Source organism: Lepidochelys kempii, chromosome 11, assembly GCF_965140285.1.
Source record: "Lepidochelys kempii isolate rLepKem1 chromosome 11, rLepKem1.hap1, whole genome shotgun sequence".
Taxonomy (NCBI): domain Eukaryota; kingdom Metazoa; phylum Chordata; order Testudines; family Cheloniidae; genus Lepidochelys; species Lepidochelys kempii.
This window is the reverse complement of record NC_136390.1, coordinates 44,415,758-44,435,326: the sequence shown is the minus strand read 5'-3', so window position 1 is coordinate 44,435,326 and position 19,569 is coordinate 44,415,758. Positions and strand designations below refer to the sequence as shown.

At 43.3% G+C, this 19,569-nt stretch overlaps 1 protein-coding gene across 1 annotated transcript in view; it reads left to right on the top strand.

Moving 5' to 3' along the window:
- PDE11A (phosphodiesterase 11A) overlaps positions 1-14,021 on the top strand; it is a 211,879-nt gene extending 197,858 nt beyond the window's left edge. The window contains exon 20 of the mRNA XM_073305996.1: positions 11,367-14,021. Coding sequence (XP_073162097.1) covers positions 11,367-11,525 — 159 coding nt within the window. The 3' untranslated portion in view covers positions 11,526-14,021. The remainder of the gene's footprint in view (positions 1-11,366) is intronic.
- Positions 14,022-19,569: the final 5,548 nt, after the last annotated feature.

The following is a 19,569-nucleotide window of genomic DNA, read 5'->3' as shown; positions in this document are numbered from 1 at the left end:
ATACAGTATTCTTCACACACCAAGGAAGAAATCAGTTTGCTTCCTCCATATACTTTGAAATCCCTATATTGCTAATCCTCATTAAACAGCAGATCATATCTGACCCTGTAATTACATTGTCTATGGAGTGATATCTATAAAATTATGTCACTGCTACAATCCTCTAACTTATTCAATTCATATCAAAAGTGGATCAAAGGCAAAGGCTTCTAGCAGTAGTAATGCTTCGATGACCCACAGGGAGAACAGACAGAAATCTCAAAAGATCACAGCACTGTAGAGGGGAGGACTCACCGCTACAGCACCCCCTCACAGCTGGGTCCGGCATAGCAGGTCTGTCCTGTGTTGCACCATCTGGTCTGTGGCTTCTTTTGATGTGGCCCTCCAGTCAAGTCACTTTAAAAAATCTCTCTCCTTTTAGGATAATAGAAACAAGTGTCCAATCTCTCCATCTGAGCCTAGTGGCCCAGTCATCCTTTTACTCAGGGCTCTCACAAGTCTGTATCCCTTTTTGTCAGGAGATTTATGCCATCTTCCACGGTGGCTGGTAAGGGAACACAGACCCACCCTCTACATGGGATTCCAGTCCAGAGACCCTAAGACAGGCAGTCAAGGTTCACTCTACCGGACTTCTTCCTACCCAGCCTTGCCACTTATCCCGCAAAAGCTTTCCTTTTCCCTACAGGTCTCTTTACTCCCTATTAAAGTGACTACAGAGGTTCTCCCTGTAGCCCCCTTCTGGTCTAACCTTCCTCTGTCTATCCAGCCCCTCCCCAGCTGGGTTTCATCATTAATTAGGCCAAACACAGCCTCCAGATGCAAGCAGCATTGGCCCCCCTATCCCATGTTCACCTTTTCATCACCTGTGTGGGGTTAGGCATCCCATCATAGGCAATCACTTTGTTAAATTACTTGGACCAAAAGTTTAAGTTACTATTATAAATATAAGGGGGTGCAGAGTGACCTTTCGCTATTCCATTAGAGCGAGACAAAATAAAGAGAGTTTGGCTCATATTCACAAAAGGTACTTAGACACTTAAATCCCAGTTTTAGGTATGCTAAGTGGCTGCTGCATTGGGTCCCATTGAAGCAGCAGCACTTACAACTTTTAGCCCAGTGGTCAGAACACTCACCTGTGCTGAAGGAGGCCTGGGTTTGTTTCACCCCTTCTGCCTGAGTGAAACAAAGGATTTGAACAGGGGTCTCCCACCTCTCAGGAGAGTGCTCTAACCACTGGATAAAGTTATAATGTTGGCATAGGTACTTGCACACCCCCATATATGCTGCATTGGGGGGACATGTGGGGTCAGAGAGCCTGCTGGCTGGGGAGGTGGCAGCAGCCTGGCCCCTCCAATCCTCACCAAGGCCTGGCTGCTGGGAACAGGCAGAGGGCCCCCGGTCCCCAGCACCTGTCCAGCTTCCTCAGATCCTGTCCACAGCAGCTGGGCCCAGGTGGGGAGCAGAGGGGACGGGCCACCATCACCTTCCCAGCTAGGCCCTTTCTCAGCAGCTACCAAACCGCAGAGGCAGCCACCCATAGCAGACGTGAGAAACAGCTGCTTCCCATCCCCTCTGCTCCCTGCCTGGGCTCAGCTGCCAGGGAAAGCAGCCGAGCGAGCCAGAATCGTGTCAGGGAAGACAAAGCGGGAGAAAGACAGAGCCCTTCCTCGCCGCAGATAACTCTGCTGGGGTGAGGAGAGCTCGGTGGTCCCCGGGCTGGGAGCAGGGTTGGGGGTCATTGGAGAAGGCACCAGGAGCAGGTTCCCTGGCCTCTGCCCAGCTGGAAGTAGAGGCATTGCCCATATCCCATGCCTCCCCTGCTGAAGTGTCCACAAGCTCGAAGGAGACACTGGTGCTGTGAGTCTCCCCGGGGCTGGGCTGGGCCCAGAGGCACATGCTCCCCACTCCTGTGCCCCAGCTCCCTATGAGCTGGCGGGATTGGCTGCCCTGGCCCAAGGAGGTGGGGCTGGAAGTTCCTCCCACAAGCAACACTGTGGGGCTGTCATGTGCTCTCCCCTTTTACATTGTGTGTCCCCCAGTATTAGCAGGCAGGAGTTATCTATGCCCATCCCATTAACTCCTCTGGCAGTTGTGTGTGGATTGAGGCAGGCACCTAACACCTTCTCACAAGAAATGACTTAGGCACCTAAGTCACCTGGCTCCCAGAGAGGGGTTCCTAGCTGTGGACTGCTAGCAGAGATAAGCACCTCCCTGCAGCCCACACTCAGCACCTATATATGAGAAGAGCGGGGCTTATGGCGCACACACACTCACCCTTATCAGCGTCACTCATGGGCTCGTTTAGGTGGCTCCTTGCCTAGCACGTTGGCTTTTATGGATCACATTCTGAGCTGCCGATCTGTCCCCGCACATTGTACAGGGAGCCTCGACACCTAACTCAGGCTTTGTGGATTGCACTGTTGTTCCTGTGATTTTTCTAGGTACCCAGAAATTAGACACTGCAGCCCACATATCTATTCAGGGGACACCATCACAGGGCCTAATAACATCAGCCACACTATCAGAGGCTCGTTCACCTGCACATCCACCAATGTGATCTATGCCATCATGTGCCAGCAATGCCCCTCTGCCATGTACATTGGTCAAACTGGACAGTCTCTACGTAAAAGAATAAATGGACACAAATCAGATGTCAAGAATTATAACATTCATAAACCAGTCGGAGAACACTTCAATCTCTCTGGTCACGCAATCACAGACATGAAGGTCGCTATCTTAAAACAAAAAAACTTCAAATCCAGACTCCAGCGAGAAACTGCTGAATTGGAATTCATTTGCAAATTGGATACTATTAATTTAGGCTTAAATAGAGACTGGGAGTGGCTAAGTCATTATGCAAGGTAGCCTGTTTCCTCTTGTTTTTTCCTACCCCCCCCCCAGATGTTCTGGTTTAACTTGGATTTAAACCTGGAGAATGGTCAGTTTAGATGAGCTATTACCAGCAGGAGAGTGAGTTTGTGTGTGTATGGGGGTGGGGGGGATGTGAGAAAACCTTGATCTATGCAGGAAATAGCCCGACTTGATTATGTAAAGAGTTGTCACTTTGGATGGGCTAGCACCAGCAGGAGAGTGAATTTGTGTGGGGGGGTGGAGGGTGAGAAAACCTGGATTTGTGCTGGAAATGGCCCACCTGTTGATCACTTTAGATAAGCTATTACCAGCAGGACAGTGGGGTGGGAGGAGGTATTGTTTCATGATTTCTGTGTGTATATAAAGTCTGCTGCAGTTTCCACGGTAAACATCTGATGAAGTGAGCTGTAGCTCACGAAAGCTCATGCTCAAATAAATTGGTTAGTCTCTAAGGTGCCACAAGTACTCCTTTTCTTTTTGCGAATACAGACTAACACGGCTGTTCCTCTGAAATTTGTAAATCTAGGCCTTTGTGCCCTTCACAGGAAGGGAAGCTTAAGGATCACAGACATGGTGCTAAATCCTGACTCAGCCTTTACTCAGCTACAATGCCCATTGAATTCAGTGAAAGTTTTGACGGGGGAAAAAAATGAGTTCAGGATTTGGATATCTCCTTCCAAAGTGTGCTTCTGTCTAGAATTTATTGTATGGGATGGTTTAAAAGAAGCTTACAAACATAGGGCCCAGCCTTGAATTCCTTACTAAGGTAAAATCTAAAAGCTGGTTATATGCAGCCAAAACTGTGTTCATGAACATACATTTAAGTTCCAACCAGCTTTTTGGTTGAAATCATGTTTCTGTCTCTTATATTCATGTCTCATGAACATGTGTGTGTGTGTGTGTGTGTGTGTGTGTGTGTGAAGGGTTTTTTGTTTGTATGAATGTTTCTTTGTACCCCTACCCACATTTGCTAGTGACCAAGGCTATTTGTACATAAAGAAGAGTGCTCACCATTTTTGTTGTTTTTTTTTTCCTACTTAAAAAGGTTCAATCATCCAATTAGTGAGGAAAAACACTCTCATGTGACTTAGTCAATCAGGTAAACCTCACAAATAATGATAGCGAATAGGCTACAGTCACAGTTTGGGAATAATCCATTGCCTGAAATGTGCTCACAAATTTTTTAAAAGCAAATGAATGAATGAAAATCAAAATCTGTTTGTAAACAGAAAAAGGGCTAGATCCTTCAGAAAATGTATTCAAATGAATCATTTGATCAACGCTGGCCAATTTTCATTGAACTAAGTTTTACCTAAGTACAGGCTTCTGAACTGGATTATTCCCTAGTGAAGGCAGAAAAGGATATCTTTCTAAAACTTCTGATAGGTGCTACAGAATACCACAGAAAACCAGGTATTTGGAAACATTCATTTGTGACAGTTAAGTTGAGGACTGACACAGATGATTAAGGCATATAGTCTCAGTATGCAGTATGTGACACACTATAGACAAGGTCTGGCATAGATGGTGGCAGATTAAGTGACCGTTTCATTTTCTGCTGCAAAAGTTGACATCCATGGGGCACGACTGCTAAAACCTTTCAAGGCAGAGCAGCAGCTGCAGCAATGTCTGCTATGCTCACAGAAAAGTCTGCCTTAGGAAAAACTAGATCTGGCTAATTACACTAGGTGGCTGTGCCAGAGGGTTTAGTAGCTAGGGATCAAGTTGTGGGTAGGGGCTTCCACAGGGAAAGGGGCAACTGGAAAGGGGGCTTCTGTGGTCCTTAAACAGGAGCAGAAGTACATGGTCAGCCTCAGAGTGTTTTTGTTGGAGAAGTTGCCTAAGAATATTTCTACCAGCGACAAACTCAAACCAGTCCAATATCTCTTGAATTTTCAGGACGCCCATCTGATTTTTAAGGCGCTTGTCCATTTTCCAAGTTCTAAGTAGTGGAATGGACATTGTTGGAGTATCTTCCCAACCTCATTCTCCTAAGCTAAGAATAAGATGTTTATTTCTACTGTTTCAATTCTGGTGGATAGAAAAGAGGTGAAGGAGTGCAGTTCAGGTTCAACATGGAACACTACAGTGGGAAACCAGAAAAAAAATCAAAGGAATAAGTTGACTGTGAACAATGACTATGGGAAGTATGGTGCTAGAGGCACAATTTTTGAAGGGTCTGGTGAAGAAGAGTTGCCTGCCCAACACTGTATCCATCTACACTGTTATGCATCAATTGTGGTGTCTAAGAATCCACAAATGTTTTTTACAACTGACACAAAAAGATTTCAGTGTCTCCTTCTGACTTTCCTTCCCCCGGTCTCTTAGGTGGTATTTTGTTGTAAATATGTGATTTTAATGGGGTTATTGAAGGACAACTAGATCAAAGAAGTGGCATGTTACACTATCAGTGGCAGTGTAAGAATACGCAAGCTTTCCCAGACTATCTGGAGGAGGGAGAGACAGTACACTCAGCCCTTCGAGGGACGGAGTGCTTCATGTTGCTCCTTAAGCAACCATATAGCCAATAGGGCAGTATTATTGACAGGCCACAAAGGAACCCTATCCAGTCCTCTGCTGAAATGACAAGTCAACAGCTGCTTTTGAAAGAAGGACTGAATAGGTGAAAGAGTATTGGGTGAAATACTAGTCCCAATGAAGTCACTGGGAGATCTGCCATTGACTTCAGTGGAGCCAGATTTCACACATTGAGTTCAGAGGTGTTTCAACATCACCTAAAAAAAAGGTGGTGAACTATTTGTGCAATTACACAATTTTCAAATAAAAAGATGACAGAATTAGCTGGCCACTACAAGGAAAAGGAATGAGTGGTGAATGAAGATGCATATTCAGAGCAGGGGAAATGGATTGAAAAGTTGGCAAATAAGGTAGAAAAGACAACCAACAGAGTGAGTACAGCAGATCTGAAAGAAGATAAATGGATAATTTAACAGCCATTCAGTTTTCAAGAAAGACAAAGAACAAACTATATTGCATCAGAAAAGGACTCAAAATGATGATGGATGAAACACTTTTAAGCGTTGAACACAACAGAATCACAGTTACCTGCAGAATTCCCAGCTGAGGATAAATGTAAAGACCTAAATAAGGATATGACACTGATATGGATTAACGAGTTTTTCAAAATCTATTTAACGGCAAGGCAGAAGGCATTGATCACTCCTCAAAACAAATGTTGAAAGGAAAGGGGTAGAGTAATCTCATATTTTGCACAAACTGTTAAAATATGTGGGATCAAGAGCAAAACCAGGAATTGCAGAACCAAATAAAACATTACATTGGCATTTATGAAACAGTAAGTCACCTTCTCATGGAAAAAGGAATATACTGATTCCTTGGTTTTATTAAGTTATTATGAACAGATGGACTATCAGTTTGCCTAGAAACTGTAGCAGCACGTCAGTTGAGCTATTTCAATAGATTTCCAATCTCTGTTACATTTCTTCCCTTTGACAAGAAGAACAATTTTAACTCTGATCAGAGCACACTTTGCTACAAAGCACTTACATGTATAATATACTTTTTCTTTATTATAGCATATGGGTCATTTTTATCAATAAAAAGTTTGTTTTATGAATCCACTCAGCCATAACTTTATTAGAAATAGATATTGCTGCATTATTTTTGGTAATGTACAGAACGTTTTGCTATCACCCGAAGGAAACTTTAATAACTGTTCAGTTCAAAGGATGTTGAATATATTTTGTGTGCCAGATCACTACTCCTCAGTTTGCTCCTCCTGCATCATTGGGGGTCACTACATCCAGGTGGATTCATTCCCTAGTGAGGGCAGGCACTGTTTTCTTCACCATGCTCCTTTGGAAATTTCTTTGGAGAGCAGCTGTAAATGATATTGGTAGGCTTCAGAAAACTGCACTGGCAGAAGTCTCAAAGGAACACAATGATTAAGTGCATCTTCTAGCTGCCCTAGCCACACATCTTCCCAGCCAGGACTTTGGGGGCCGTGCTTGTCCCTTGTGGGCTACCCATCATGGGGAGAGCACAGTCTTTTTCTACACCTGTAGCCTCCTCTTGTGGTGCACTTAACTGTTTTGGATCTGACAACAGAAGCTGAAACAAAGCAAAGTTCTCACACAACTCCATAAAGAGGCTTCTGGAAGCTATTCAAGCTGTTATCCTTCATCTTCTGTAGCAAGGCTCCAGAAAACAGACTTCTTTTAGCAAGAGAGTTTTGTTTATCAGTACTAGCCTGTATGCAGAGATAGCAAACCAAAGGATGATTTTGGTTTTGCAGAACATCTTCTGTCAGTCTAAAGCCGTGGGTGGCTCAGCTGTAGGTCCCATTTTCCTCTGACCTCAAAATAGTCAGAGTTTTGGATAAATGGTTCACCTTTGGCCCATGTATTCTTCTCTTATGAAAGCCACATCAGCAAAACTCAGGGTCCAGTTCAGCTCTGTTGTGACACCATCAACTTTAGTGGAGCATCACATACTTATACCTCATCTGAATTTCTCTCTATGGCTTCCTGGTCGCTAACTCTCCCTTCCAAAATCAGGAAGTTCCTACACAATAAAAATGAGTAATTAGAAATCAGTGGATTCCAAAGCAGAGTAAACATTGTTTTATTTTGAGCATGTCAGAATTTTATAGGTCTCAATTTTTGTGGTCTTATTGCATAGCTTGCTTTATAAATATTAGACCTGCAGTCATACTTCCTTGGGCTGCAATCTTGTCAAAGCTGATACATTAAACAAGGTCGGAACTGGTCAATATTTGGATAGGAGCCTCCAATGAAAATCCTAGGACCTGCAGAAAATGGTATTTATGATTCAGTAGGTGCCATTCTTTCCCTGACTCAATTTGGCTTTGGGTGAGATGCTGAGTTTGATTTACACAGCATATTGGATTACCCGAGATAGGTCTTCTCTCCCAAGCCACACTGCTCTGGGGACCCTTAAGGAAACAGTCCTCCTGAGATTTAAGCTGTCTGGGAGCTGTTAGCTGAGTGCTCTTAGCAGAGGCTCCTCAACTCTGGAACCTACCTCACTGGTCTGACAGAGCTAATTTATTAACTGTTGGAGTGCAGGGCAAGACCCTGTCTCTTTCCATAGGCTTATGCCTGCACCAATTGGATGTAGGGCTCCAGTAGGGCTTATGCTTAGTTGGGTGAATGTATTTTTCCTTTGCAAGCTGTGTTTTATTAAATAATGTCCATGTGCCAGGAATTCATGTCTGGAGTTTTAGTAGTAAAGGACACAAACAATTCAATAAGTTCTTTTAGCATCAAATTCGATGATAGAAAACTCAGCACCCTTTCTGGTAACTTTCAGAGTAACAGCCGTGTTAGTCTGTATTCGCAAAAAGAAAAGGAGTACTTGTGGCACCTTAGAGACTAACCAATTTATTTGAGCATGAGCTTTCGTGAGCTACAGCTCACTTCATCGGATGCATACTGTGGAAACTGCAGAAGACATTATATATACACAGAGACCATGAAACAATACCTCCTCCCACCCCACTGTCCTGCTGGTAATAGCTTACCTAAAGTGATCATCAAGTTGGGCCATTTCCAGCACAAATCCAGGTTTTCTCACCCTCCGCCCCCAACCCAACACAAACTCACTCTCCTGCTGGTAATAGCTCATCCAAAGTGACCATCAAGGTGGACCATTTCCAGCACAAATCCAGGTTTTCTCACCCCCCCACCCCCATACACACACAAACTCACTCTCCTGCTGGTAATAGCTCATCCAAAGTGACCACTCTCCCTACAATGTGCATGGTAATCAAGGTGGGCCAAATCCAGGCTTTCTCACCCCCCACTCCCGGAAACACACACACACACACAAACTCACTCTCCTGCTGGCAATAGCTCATCCAAACTGACCACTCTCCAAGTTTAAATCCAAGTTTAACCAGAACGTCGGGGGGGGGGGGGGGGGGGACAAGGGGAAATAGGCTACCTTGCATAATGACTTAGCCACTCCCAGTCTCTATTTAAGCCTAAATTAATAGTATCCAATTTGCAAATGAATTCCAATTCAGCAGTTTCTCGCTGGAGTCTGGATTTGAAGTTTTTTTTGTTGTAAGATAGCGACCTTCATGTCTGTGATTGCGTGACCAGAGAGATTGAAGTGTTCTCCGACTGGTTTATGAATGTTATAATTCTTGACATCTGAATATTTGTTTTTATTTTTTTGTGTCCATTTATTCTTTTACGTAGAGATTGTCCAGTTTGACCAATGTACATGGCAGAGGGGCTTTAGTCTTTATTATTCATTCTTTATTTGACTATGTGCAGCTTACGTGAGTGTTATCTGAACTTCTAAACTGAGCTGAGCGGTGATGCGGCTCCAGCCTTGGAAAGCACATGCAGGTGCTGATAGTTGCTGACTGCAATGGATTGCTTACACACATAAGGTGAAATCTAAGCTTCACCATTATCAAGGGGATCAGAGGCTCGTTCATGTGAAACCCATGAACTCTTTAACTTTGTGCAGCTTGTCATTTAACTAATAGGCCTCCTGTTCATAGATACCAGTGACCAAGGGACTGATCCTGCAACCCTTACCCTTCTGAGTAGCCCCAGCAATATCAATGGCATGACCCACAGGAGTAAAGGAAGTCTAAACTATTTGTGTGGCCAACTTGCATGATATTACTCTGTTTCTCATGCTATCTGGTGTTTTACTTAGAGCCCCAGCTGCTGGAGACAAGTGATTATGTGAGACTCTTGGCTTTCATTTCAAACAAAAAGTCAGGGTGAGATTCTATGCTGAACTTCTAAGGGTATGGCTCTAGCCCAGGAACAGGCAAACTTTTTGGCCAGAAGGCCATATCTAGATATGGAAATTGTATGGCGGGCCATGAATGGTCACAAAATTGGGGGTTGGGATGCAGGAGGGGGTGAGGGCTCCGGCTGGGGGTGCGGGCTCTGGGGTGGGGCCAGAAATGAGTTCAGGGTGCAGGAGGGGGCTCCAAGCTGGGGCAGGATGTTTGGGTGTGGGGGGGATGACGGCTCTGTCTGGGGGCTTTGGGGTAGGGCTGGGGATGAGGAGTTTGGGTGTGGAAGGATGCTCTGGGCTGAGACCGAGGGGTTCAGAGGGCAGGAGGGAATCAGGGCTGGGCAGAAGGTTGGGGCACAGGAGGAGGTCAGAGGTGCAGGCTCCGGGTGGCGCTTACCTCAAGCAGCTCCCAGAATCAGCAACATTCCCCCCTCCGGCTCCTATGTGAAAGCACAGCCAGGCTACTCAGAGCACTTCCCTGTCCACAGGCGCCGCCCCTGCAGCTCCCATTGGCCGCAGCTCCCAGCCAGTGGGAGCTGTGGGGGCGGTGCGTGGGGCATGGGAGTGTGCAGAACCCCCTGACTCTCCCTATGCATAGGAGCCAGAGGGGAAATATGCCTCTGCTTCTGGGAGCCCCGTGGAGCGGGGCAAGCTCCCAACCCTGCTCCCAAGCTGGAGCAGGGCAAGTCCCAGACCCCATTCCCTGGTGGGAGCTCGAAGGCTGAATTAAAATGTCTGATGGGCTGGATGCGGCCCGTAGTTTGCCCATCCCTCCTCTAGCCCCTGGAGCACCCCAGGATCAGTAGGGTGCACACAAACCATTCCTTTGATCTGTGAGCCACTTACAGTATGACTAACCAGCAAAAAAGGTGTGTTCTTACCCCAGGGTAGCTAACCCACATTCTCTAACCCAGGTTTAAATAGCAGTAAAGGCACAGGAACTTGACTTTTTACTCCTGTTAGCAATTTGAGTTCAACCCCAGGCTCTCCTACAGGCTTTAACTAGAGCTGCTAAACCCAGTTAAAAGCCAAGTGGCCAAGTCTTCACTGCTATTTTAACCAGTTAGCTAACCCAAGTTAAGAACATACCCTAAGTGACTCAGCACAGAACTCACAGCTCCAGGAACTGCAGATGCCCCCTTCTGATCCTGGGCTGCCCCAGGGGCTGGAGAGGCCTTTAGCAGCCTTCCCAAGTTACTCTACAGGTCACATTGCTGTCTGGCATCTCCACAGCACTGCATGCTGCGGCCCTGCTCCCAACACATACCCCTACATACACCTGGGAATTGTGAAAGGGTCCTTGAGAGAAAGTCTTACGCCTGTCTGCCCCAGTGCCTACACTGGAAACCATTTTCCTTATCTGCATACAGGGCTTTTCGAGCCTTTGTACTGGGTAAAGTAGCAGTAGAAAGAGGCTGGAGTTGGGGTGAGGATGTCACCCTAAGTCTCTAGCCCTCATGACTGTGGAGAGAAGTTTGAAAATGTAACCTGACTACACCCTGAAAGCTCAAACCCAGAAGACAAATAAAAAGAACCTAAAATGTATTGTTTTAAAATGTCTTGATTTTTAAGCCAATCTCATGATTTTTGAATGTTTGGGGTTATCAATACTGGTGCAGCCAGCTGGTTCCCTTCATCCAGTTGTTCCCTGTGTGTTGGATCAGAGGATCAGAAATATTGTCAGTATTTATTTGTTTGTCTCTCTTCCTTTTTTAATCTTTCTCCAGTCTCTAGTGAAGATGAATGTGAAACTGAAGCCCATGTTGGACTCTGTGGCAGTAAACAGGGGTAAATGGGAGAAGCTGGACCAGAAAACACTTCTCTCCCAGACAGCACCTTCCTCCTCATCTTCCAGCTTTACTTTGTCTCTTGAAGACATACATTAAGCCTGCGAATGTCAGCTGCTGTTGTGATAACAGCTGTCTGAAAGGCAGAGTTGTAAGCTTAGTTGCATCATTTTAAAAAAAATGCTTCTACAGACCTGATTAATTGATTGGATATAATTTTGCTGGCCATGGCTTTTATGTAGGAGTTCAGTTGGTCTGAAAAGAAGGCCTGTAATAAGATGATGCTGATATCTGAAGTCACATGGAAGATACAGCACAAGAAGCAGTCATTCAGCTCTACCACATTTCAACTGCTGCTGTAATAAAAACCAAAACACACACACAACACCAGACTACAGACTGAAATACAAGAACTTCAGCTTAATAAAATAAATAAATACAGAGCAGACTTGGAATGCACATTTATCAATGCATATGCAAGGAGCTGCAGGAAAACAGAACAGTGTGCATTTCCTTTTTGTTCTGGATCTTTTCAGTATTTGTTTATGAACCAGTTATGCCTGCTTTTGTAATGTCTCTCTCATTCTTCCTTCCTCTTTTATGCTTGAGTGTTCTGAAAAGCCTGCTTTGTATTCTACAGAAGTATTTTTTTACAACAAAGCTTCTTAGTGATTGATCAGGGCCTTCAGAATTGCCTGTCTTCGCTACATTTAAAAACAAACTTTATTATCTTTAAAAATATCAACCTGTCCCAGCTCCACTAAGATATTCATATTAACAATGCAGTGAATTACTTTACAGGTGGAAATTTGTATAAAGGCAAAAATTATTGCATGGTAATTTGGGTTCATTTTTTTTTAGAAAAACTATTTTAAAGCATTCATTTTTTAAGCTGCACTGTCCCCCAAGGAAAGGGCTAATGGCCTTTAATGAAAATAGGATAAAAAGGAAATGTATTGCCTTGTACTAGAGAATCTGCATTGAAGGGTTTACTATGGATGTGTTTTTCTGATATAATTTCCAACAGAGATGAATATTTTGACTGTTACCCATAAGAAATGGGGGTGGGGGGAATAGAGTACCATCACACTGGATATCAACTTCCTCCTATTTCTCTTACCATCTCTTTTACCCTATGACAGCTAGCAGAAAGCAAATCCAAGGTCACATATCTGATAAACAGTTGTACATAAAACTTTAATCAATTGTGATAGATCAAGAATTCAAACATGTCTAGTTCTCAGTGACCACACTAGCACAAGAAAGTTGGCCTCTTAAATTAGTGCAGAGATCCTTGGCAAAACAGCTCTGTAATCTGAGACTGCTTGCTCTATTCCAAGCACCTGAATACAAGAGGATGCATGATAGAATGCTTCCCACCTTTACAGCTTCTTAAGCATCACACTGCCCCATTCAGGAAAAAAGAAAGTTACTATGGTCATCAGTTATTGGAGCCCATGACAATGTCATTTTGAAACTAGGAATGGCTACCACTAGGTAAAAACAGCATAAGAAATTAAAGCCAGATTCAGATCTCTTTTACACTGGTGTCAAACCAGAATAACTCCTCCAACTTCAGTGGAGATACTCTGGATTGTCATTGGTGTAACCAAAATCAGAATTACCCATAGGGCCAGATTTTCAAAAGAGCCAAGTACCATACTCTCCCACCTGGGCACCTAAATCAGGTGGGCACTGAGCACTTTTGAAAATCTGACCATTACTATCTAATTGACTATTTTTAAAAAGATGTCCATTTACTAAAATGCTTTGTACTACTTATAAAATTTTTGTAGACATTAGAATGCCTGAAGATTCCAGAACCACTGCAAGAAAATCTAGTTATCTAAACCACTGAACCATATCATGTTTGCTACCAAAGAAAAATGGGGGGGTGGGAGAAAATCTATGCTATACAGAAATGAAAATCTTCACTGTATGAACTTGTTTCTGTTACCTCTCCACCTCCTCGCTCCTTCCCCAGTAATGAAAGAGCTGGGATAGTCTGCTGCAAACCTGTATAAAACTTATTTATAGAATATGTGCTTTATGGGAAAAGCAGATACCATGACTGATTTGGTACTGCTGGCAGCTATACAGTACATAGCTTTCCTGAATTTTGATATTGCATATTGGTAAATGTACCATAATTTAAAGTACATATCCTATAGCTATCCTTCCTCCAAGGTTGAGTTTTCCCTCATTTCCTTTCCTTTTTACTGGCTTCAATGCACTGTTGCCCATAGCAACACCCACTGGCAGTGATGGGAATTCAACACCGCTGCAACCTGACATACAGTTAAGGCCTTAACAATGTCAACCATCAATCAAATGGCTATTTGTAATTGCCTCCATCTATTTCTCCTGTCTTGTGGTATCTTTTCTATTGTGGGTCAAAATTCAGAAACTGCTGACTAATGCAACGGTTCTATTCCTCCACAACAAGAAAGCAAATGAAAAAGTGTAACAAGATCCTCATCAAATTCTGCTTTCAAACACATTGATGCAATTCTGTTGAAATCAGTAGGGGTGTACTTACTGGTGGAAGTGAGAAGAGAATTTGACCACTAGTGTTTTTAAGACTGAAATACTAAAGTCTTGAGCAAAAAAAAAAAAAAAAAAAAGGCAACTTAGCACTAAAGTTTTCACACTTTTAGCTCAAAATCCTGGCAATACATTTGCATTTTTTTCAGAAAAGGGGGAGATTCTGTACAGAAAAACATACAATACTGGTTCTCAAGACTTAAGATGGTGTCAGGGACCTTTTTCACTGTGTGTCAGCTTCATTTATAAAGGTTTTGGTGTTTGTGCATTGGTGCAAAAACAGCTTTTCTAGAAAAACTGAAACTTTGCCTGAACTTAAATCTGTTTTGTAAGCTTATTCTAGGAAAGATATGCAAGAGAGATCACTGAAAAGTGTAGAATAAGGGCCAAATCCTGCAGTCCTGGTTCAGTTCCCTGCCCTTCACAGGTGCAGAGATCCAGCTGGGTTCCACTGCAAACATGGGAGGAACAGATGGGGGAGGGAAGGCTTGTAGGGAGTGTATATCCCTTACCTGCTTGCAATGACACAGGGAATCTATGGGGGTCAACAGGGGTTTAGCAGGACACAGGTGGGGCAGAGGATGATGGATTGGTACCCAGAAAGGGGGGCTACTATCAGTGTTCCCTCTAATTTTTCCCCACACATGTGGGGAATGAATTTTGTTATGTACACATCACCTTCATATTGGTGCACATAACAAAATTCATGTGGTGGGGGTGGGGCTGAGAGGTTCGAAGTGGGCTCAGGGCTGTGCCAGAGGGTTGGGGTATGGGGTGGGGGGGAGCAAGGGCTCAAGGTGGAGGGTGGGGCCAGGGATGAGAGGTTTGGGGTGCAGGAGGGTGCTCTGGGGCTACGGCAGGGAAAGGACTCCCCGCAGTTCTCTCTCCCTGAAGCAGCACCTGGACTGGGGGGGAGGGGTACCTCCGGGGTTGGGACTGCGGGATAGGCACCCCGGCCACGGCATGTTTGGGCTGGGTTTGGGCTGCGGCAAGTCCTGGCCGGGGCTGGGTTTGGGCCGGGGCACCCCTCCCCCGGCTGCAGAAGGTCCGGGGCTGGGGGAGGGGTGTCTCAGCCACAGCAGGTCTGGGCCAGGGCTGGGTTTGGGCTGCCCATCACCCGGCAGGTTAGGGGCCAGGCTAGGTTGGGACCAGGGGAGGAGCGCTTCTCCCCTGGCCACCGCAGGTCCTGGCTGGGCAGGTTCCTTGAGTGGCACTAAATAGGCTGCTGCATGGCCGCATAGCTTATAGGGAACTTAGGCTACTATAGCCTTGCTCAGCCCTTTCCCCAACCTTCCTGTGGAGACCCCACACACACAGCTCAGTATCCACGCTGGGCAGTGAGAGTTCTCAGTCATTTGTCCCCATCTTCAATGGCAGTTTTGCCAGAGTAAAGACTATGATTTACCTGTAAAATATTTGTGGCTCATAACAACAAGGTGCTGAGCACCCTTACTTCATGTTCAAGTCAGTGGGAGCTGTGGATGCTTAATTCCTCTCAGGAGGTGCTTAGTACTTAACAGGATCTGGACTCTGGCCCAGGGTTATTTACAAAGTTTGAATGTGTTGATTAGTAGGATTTGTGCCCATCAAGTAAAGAAATTATAAGTTATAGTATAGATGAGTATATTCCATTTTAGCTCAGGTATTCATTGTCACTGGAAAAGCAGCTGCATTTTCTGGCCTGGTGACCTTCTTAACCTACTTCTAGTGCACGGTTTATGAACATGCCTAATTATCAACAAAGCCAATACCAGTATTCACAAAACACTTTTGAAAACTGCAGCCAGCAGTGCCTGATATAAAAAATAATTAGATTTAGACAGTTCACAGTAATATAAATAAGAATGTCTCAGTATACATACCAAATGTGTTAGTTGGCCTTTACTAAAATTAAGGAATTTCTAGGTATATCTAGATATTTTGTGTGTTTATTAATATTTTAGAACTAGCTTTAAGGTTTCTTGATTACATAAAACATCTGTCAGAACAAATTTACTCTGAGCACTGGAAGTGCCTTCTGTTGTCAGGAAATGTGACATGAGAAAATGATACTGGCCTTGCTCAAAAAGTATATTAAAATTATCTGGATTAGTTCTACCAAACAATGAACAGAACAAAATGTAACTTAGGTAAAATAAAAGGGTCCAGAAATTATCAGTGATGTCCTATTGAATTTGACAATTCTGGGATATATTCTGTATACTACCTGTTACCTTTTCCTTCTCTGTTTTGGATTATGAACCTTTTGGATTTAATTTTTAGTTTATGAGGATGTTGGACACTGCATCTTTCAACTCTGTGGGAAATACTGTTGTAAACAATCTATCAGTCTGTGTGTGTTTGTGAGAGAGACCTTATACACATGAACAGACATATAAAATGTATTTTTTCTACAGTAAATGGAGCCTATGTACTGTAAAAATGCATAACTTGGGACTGAAACAGTTTCCTTTCTGTTTCCTATTGTAATTCCATTTCCCTCATTGTTTTGCTTTAGTTTTTGCCAAACAATTCTGATTCAACTTTTTAAAAAAGCATGTTTTTGAAATGGACAAATTGGTTTTGTTTTTTGTCTGTTAATTAAACAATCACTTTAATGGTACCCTGTAATTTCATTCTTTTTCAGTGAGGCCTATCTAATTATCAGGGCCTCATCTACTAATTACTCATTTACACAGAAAGAGTAGAAGCACAAAACATCTTTGAGGGGTTCACATTTCATTTTTTGAAACACAAAGCTGCAGACCTTATTCATGGTAGTAATCCTTAATTTCAGTGAGTTGCACCAAATTTACACTGTTGTGACTGAATGCAGAATACGGCCCCTAACTTCAATGGGACCGTTTAAGGGTGGAAGGATTACTCACACTAGTAATGGTCTTTGGTTTGCAATTCTTGGGATGATGTACCATTATCCAGAAGAAATGGTACATCTACTTAGCCATTTCTATAACCCATGTTTAAGTGAATGACCGTCAAAAAGTTCTAAAAACGTTTGTTTTGCTCAATAAGGGCTTTGGAAATTACCATCAAATTCTTGTATGACACACAAATATCTTGCTTTATCTCAAGCCCTGCTATTTCTAGGCTCTGTTCTGTTGAAAAGGGTATGTGTCAGGCCCAAAAAGGAACAAGATATTAATAAAACCCTGATTTATTGTTACAACATTAAACATTTACATGTGGTCTGGGGTTTTGTATCATGTTATGCTCGCTCACTCTTATTGTAACAACCACCACCAGAAATCTTTAACCTTTTATTCAAGATACAGAAAAGGGAGGAAAGAGTTAAAGCATTTGAAATATTAAGTAAAGCTTTTAACAACATCTCTTAATCCCTGTAGCTGCAGAGTCTTTATCGGGGGAAAAACCGAAAAACCCATTTGACAGTCTTTCGGATTGCATTAACTGCCCTTTTTGGGGAAAAGAGAAGTTAGCGGAGATAGTCCAAAGCAATTGTAGAAGCCTGATCCCATTTCAATGGGGACAATACACACATTAAAAGGGACAGAAACGAACTGCAAAGATAGAAGATACAGCTTCTGTCTTTGGTGCCAACTCTCACTTGAGCCTTGCTGCTGGAGAAACATGGGCACAACAAACGGTTTTATCAGCTACTCTGAGACCTGACCAACTTGTACCAGCTCAGACTGATTAAAGAACTGCTTTTATCTGCCTCACTGATCGCAGCCTCAACACAGCACTGCAAAAGCTGCAGTCTTGGCCAGCTAAGCCAGACTGTTATTAAACAGAAGGCAAAAGGAGAAAGATAGGAAAGAGAAAAATAAGGTAGGAAAGGAAAAAAGACGACACACGAGAGAGGGAGTCAGGAAACCAAGTCTCACATTCTAAGTGTTGTTTACTTTAGACTTAGCCGAAGCCACTGTAGCAATGTCATTGGTTCCCTCTATCTGGCCCAGTCTGATCAGGGTATCTTTCAGCATCAGAACAATGAAGGCCCAACAGTATTGTTATGGTGGATCCTGGGGTCTTAGGAGACAGTGGGGATGGCAGCCATGATAGTAAAGTTTGCTCCTTCTATTCTAATATTGGAGTCAACAGTGTAATACTGTTGCAAAAACAGCAAACATCATTCTGGGATGTATCAGGAGTGTTGTAAGCAAGACATGAGAAGTAATTCTTCCACTCTACTCCGTGCTGATATAGCCTCAACTGGAGTATTGTGTCCAATTCTGGTAGGCACATTTCAAGAAAGAAGTGGAGAAAGTCCAGAGGAGAGCAACAAAACTGATTAAAGGTCTAGAAAACAAAACATATGAGGAAAGATTGAAAAACTTGGATTTGTTTAGTCTGGATAAGAGAAGACTGAAGGGGGAACATGATAACAGTTTTAGAGTACATAAAAAGTTGTTACAAGGAGGAGGAAGAAAAAATTTTCTTGTTAACCTCTGAGATTAGCACTAGAAGCAAGCGGCTTAAATTGCAGCAAGGGAGGTTTAGGTTGGACATTAGGAAAAACATCCTATCAAGGTAGTTAAGCACTGGAATAAACTGCCTAGGGAGGTTGTGGAATCTCCATCAGTGGAGGTTCTTAAGAGCAGGCTGGACAAACAGGTTTCAGGGATGGTCAAGATAATACTTAGTCCCCTGCAGTCATGGTAGGACTGGATTAGAAGACCTTGAGGTCTCTTCCAGTCCTATGATTCCTGCCATATTTGCTCCAAAGTCTCTTTTTCAAGGACCTCAAGGAGCTGATGAATGGAATGACAACCCTTCATTATTTTGTGTACCAATTAGATAGAATTTCTGATACACTAATTTTGGTCCATTAATTTCTGATTCTATTCTCCTTTTGTTTACCAGTTATGATCCTACCAAAATCCTTGGGTGATATCAGCATACTCACTTCTTTGGATTAATTCAGTCTTCCCATCTCCCTTTTGTATCTTTTTCTATCAGTATTTATTGTTATAGAAGATTTTAACATTTGATGAATTCTCTCACATTTTCCTACGACTATGCTCACAAATAAACCCAATTACTAGAATAGACCCATCTCCCTTTCTATATCTGTGGGGGCTCTAAAAAGCACTGGGAGCAAAAAAACTATTCAAGTGCTTCTTGGCTTCATCTTCTCGACACACCAAAAAAATCCCACAGGGATTGCCCTGCTGCGTTGTTTTAGATTGTACCACTTCTTATTCCATGTGCAAAACACTCCAGGCTCACCTTTAAATTTACGTGCAGCCACAACTTGAGGAGCTGGAAGAACCAGGCCAGCAGCAGCATCAGGCAGCAGAGCAGAGGTGAAGACCATCTGTGAAGATGCCCCTTGCATCATGTGGTTCTGCTGAAGTCTGTACGTTCAAGTAGTAGAACCCCTGGCTTTTTCAAGAAGTGGGTGAGGGAAAGAGTCAGGGTGGACTAATTTAAATCAAGGCAATTTAAACCACCAAGTGGAAAGCTTCAATTTAAATCATCAATTTAAATGAACTTTTCCATTGGTACTTCAGTTATTTTCTAAAGAAAAGTGCATTCTTATTGGTTGATACAACTATTAAAACATGTTGATTTACAACTAAATAGCCTTAACACTAGATTCATTATATCTTTTTGCTCCCTAGGAGGATACACTATA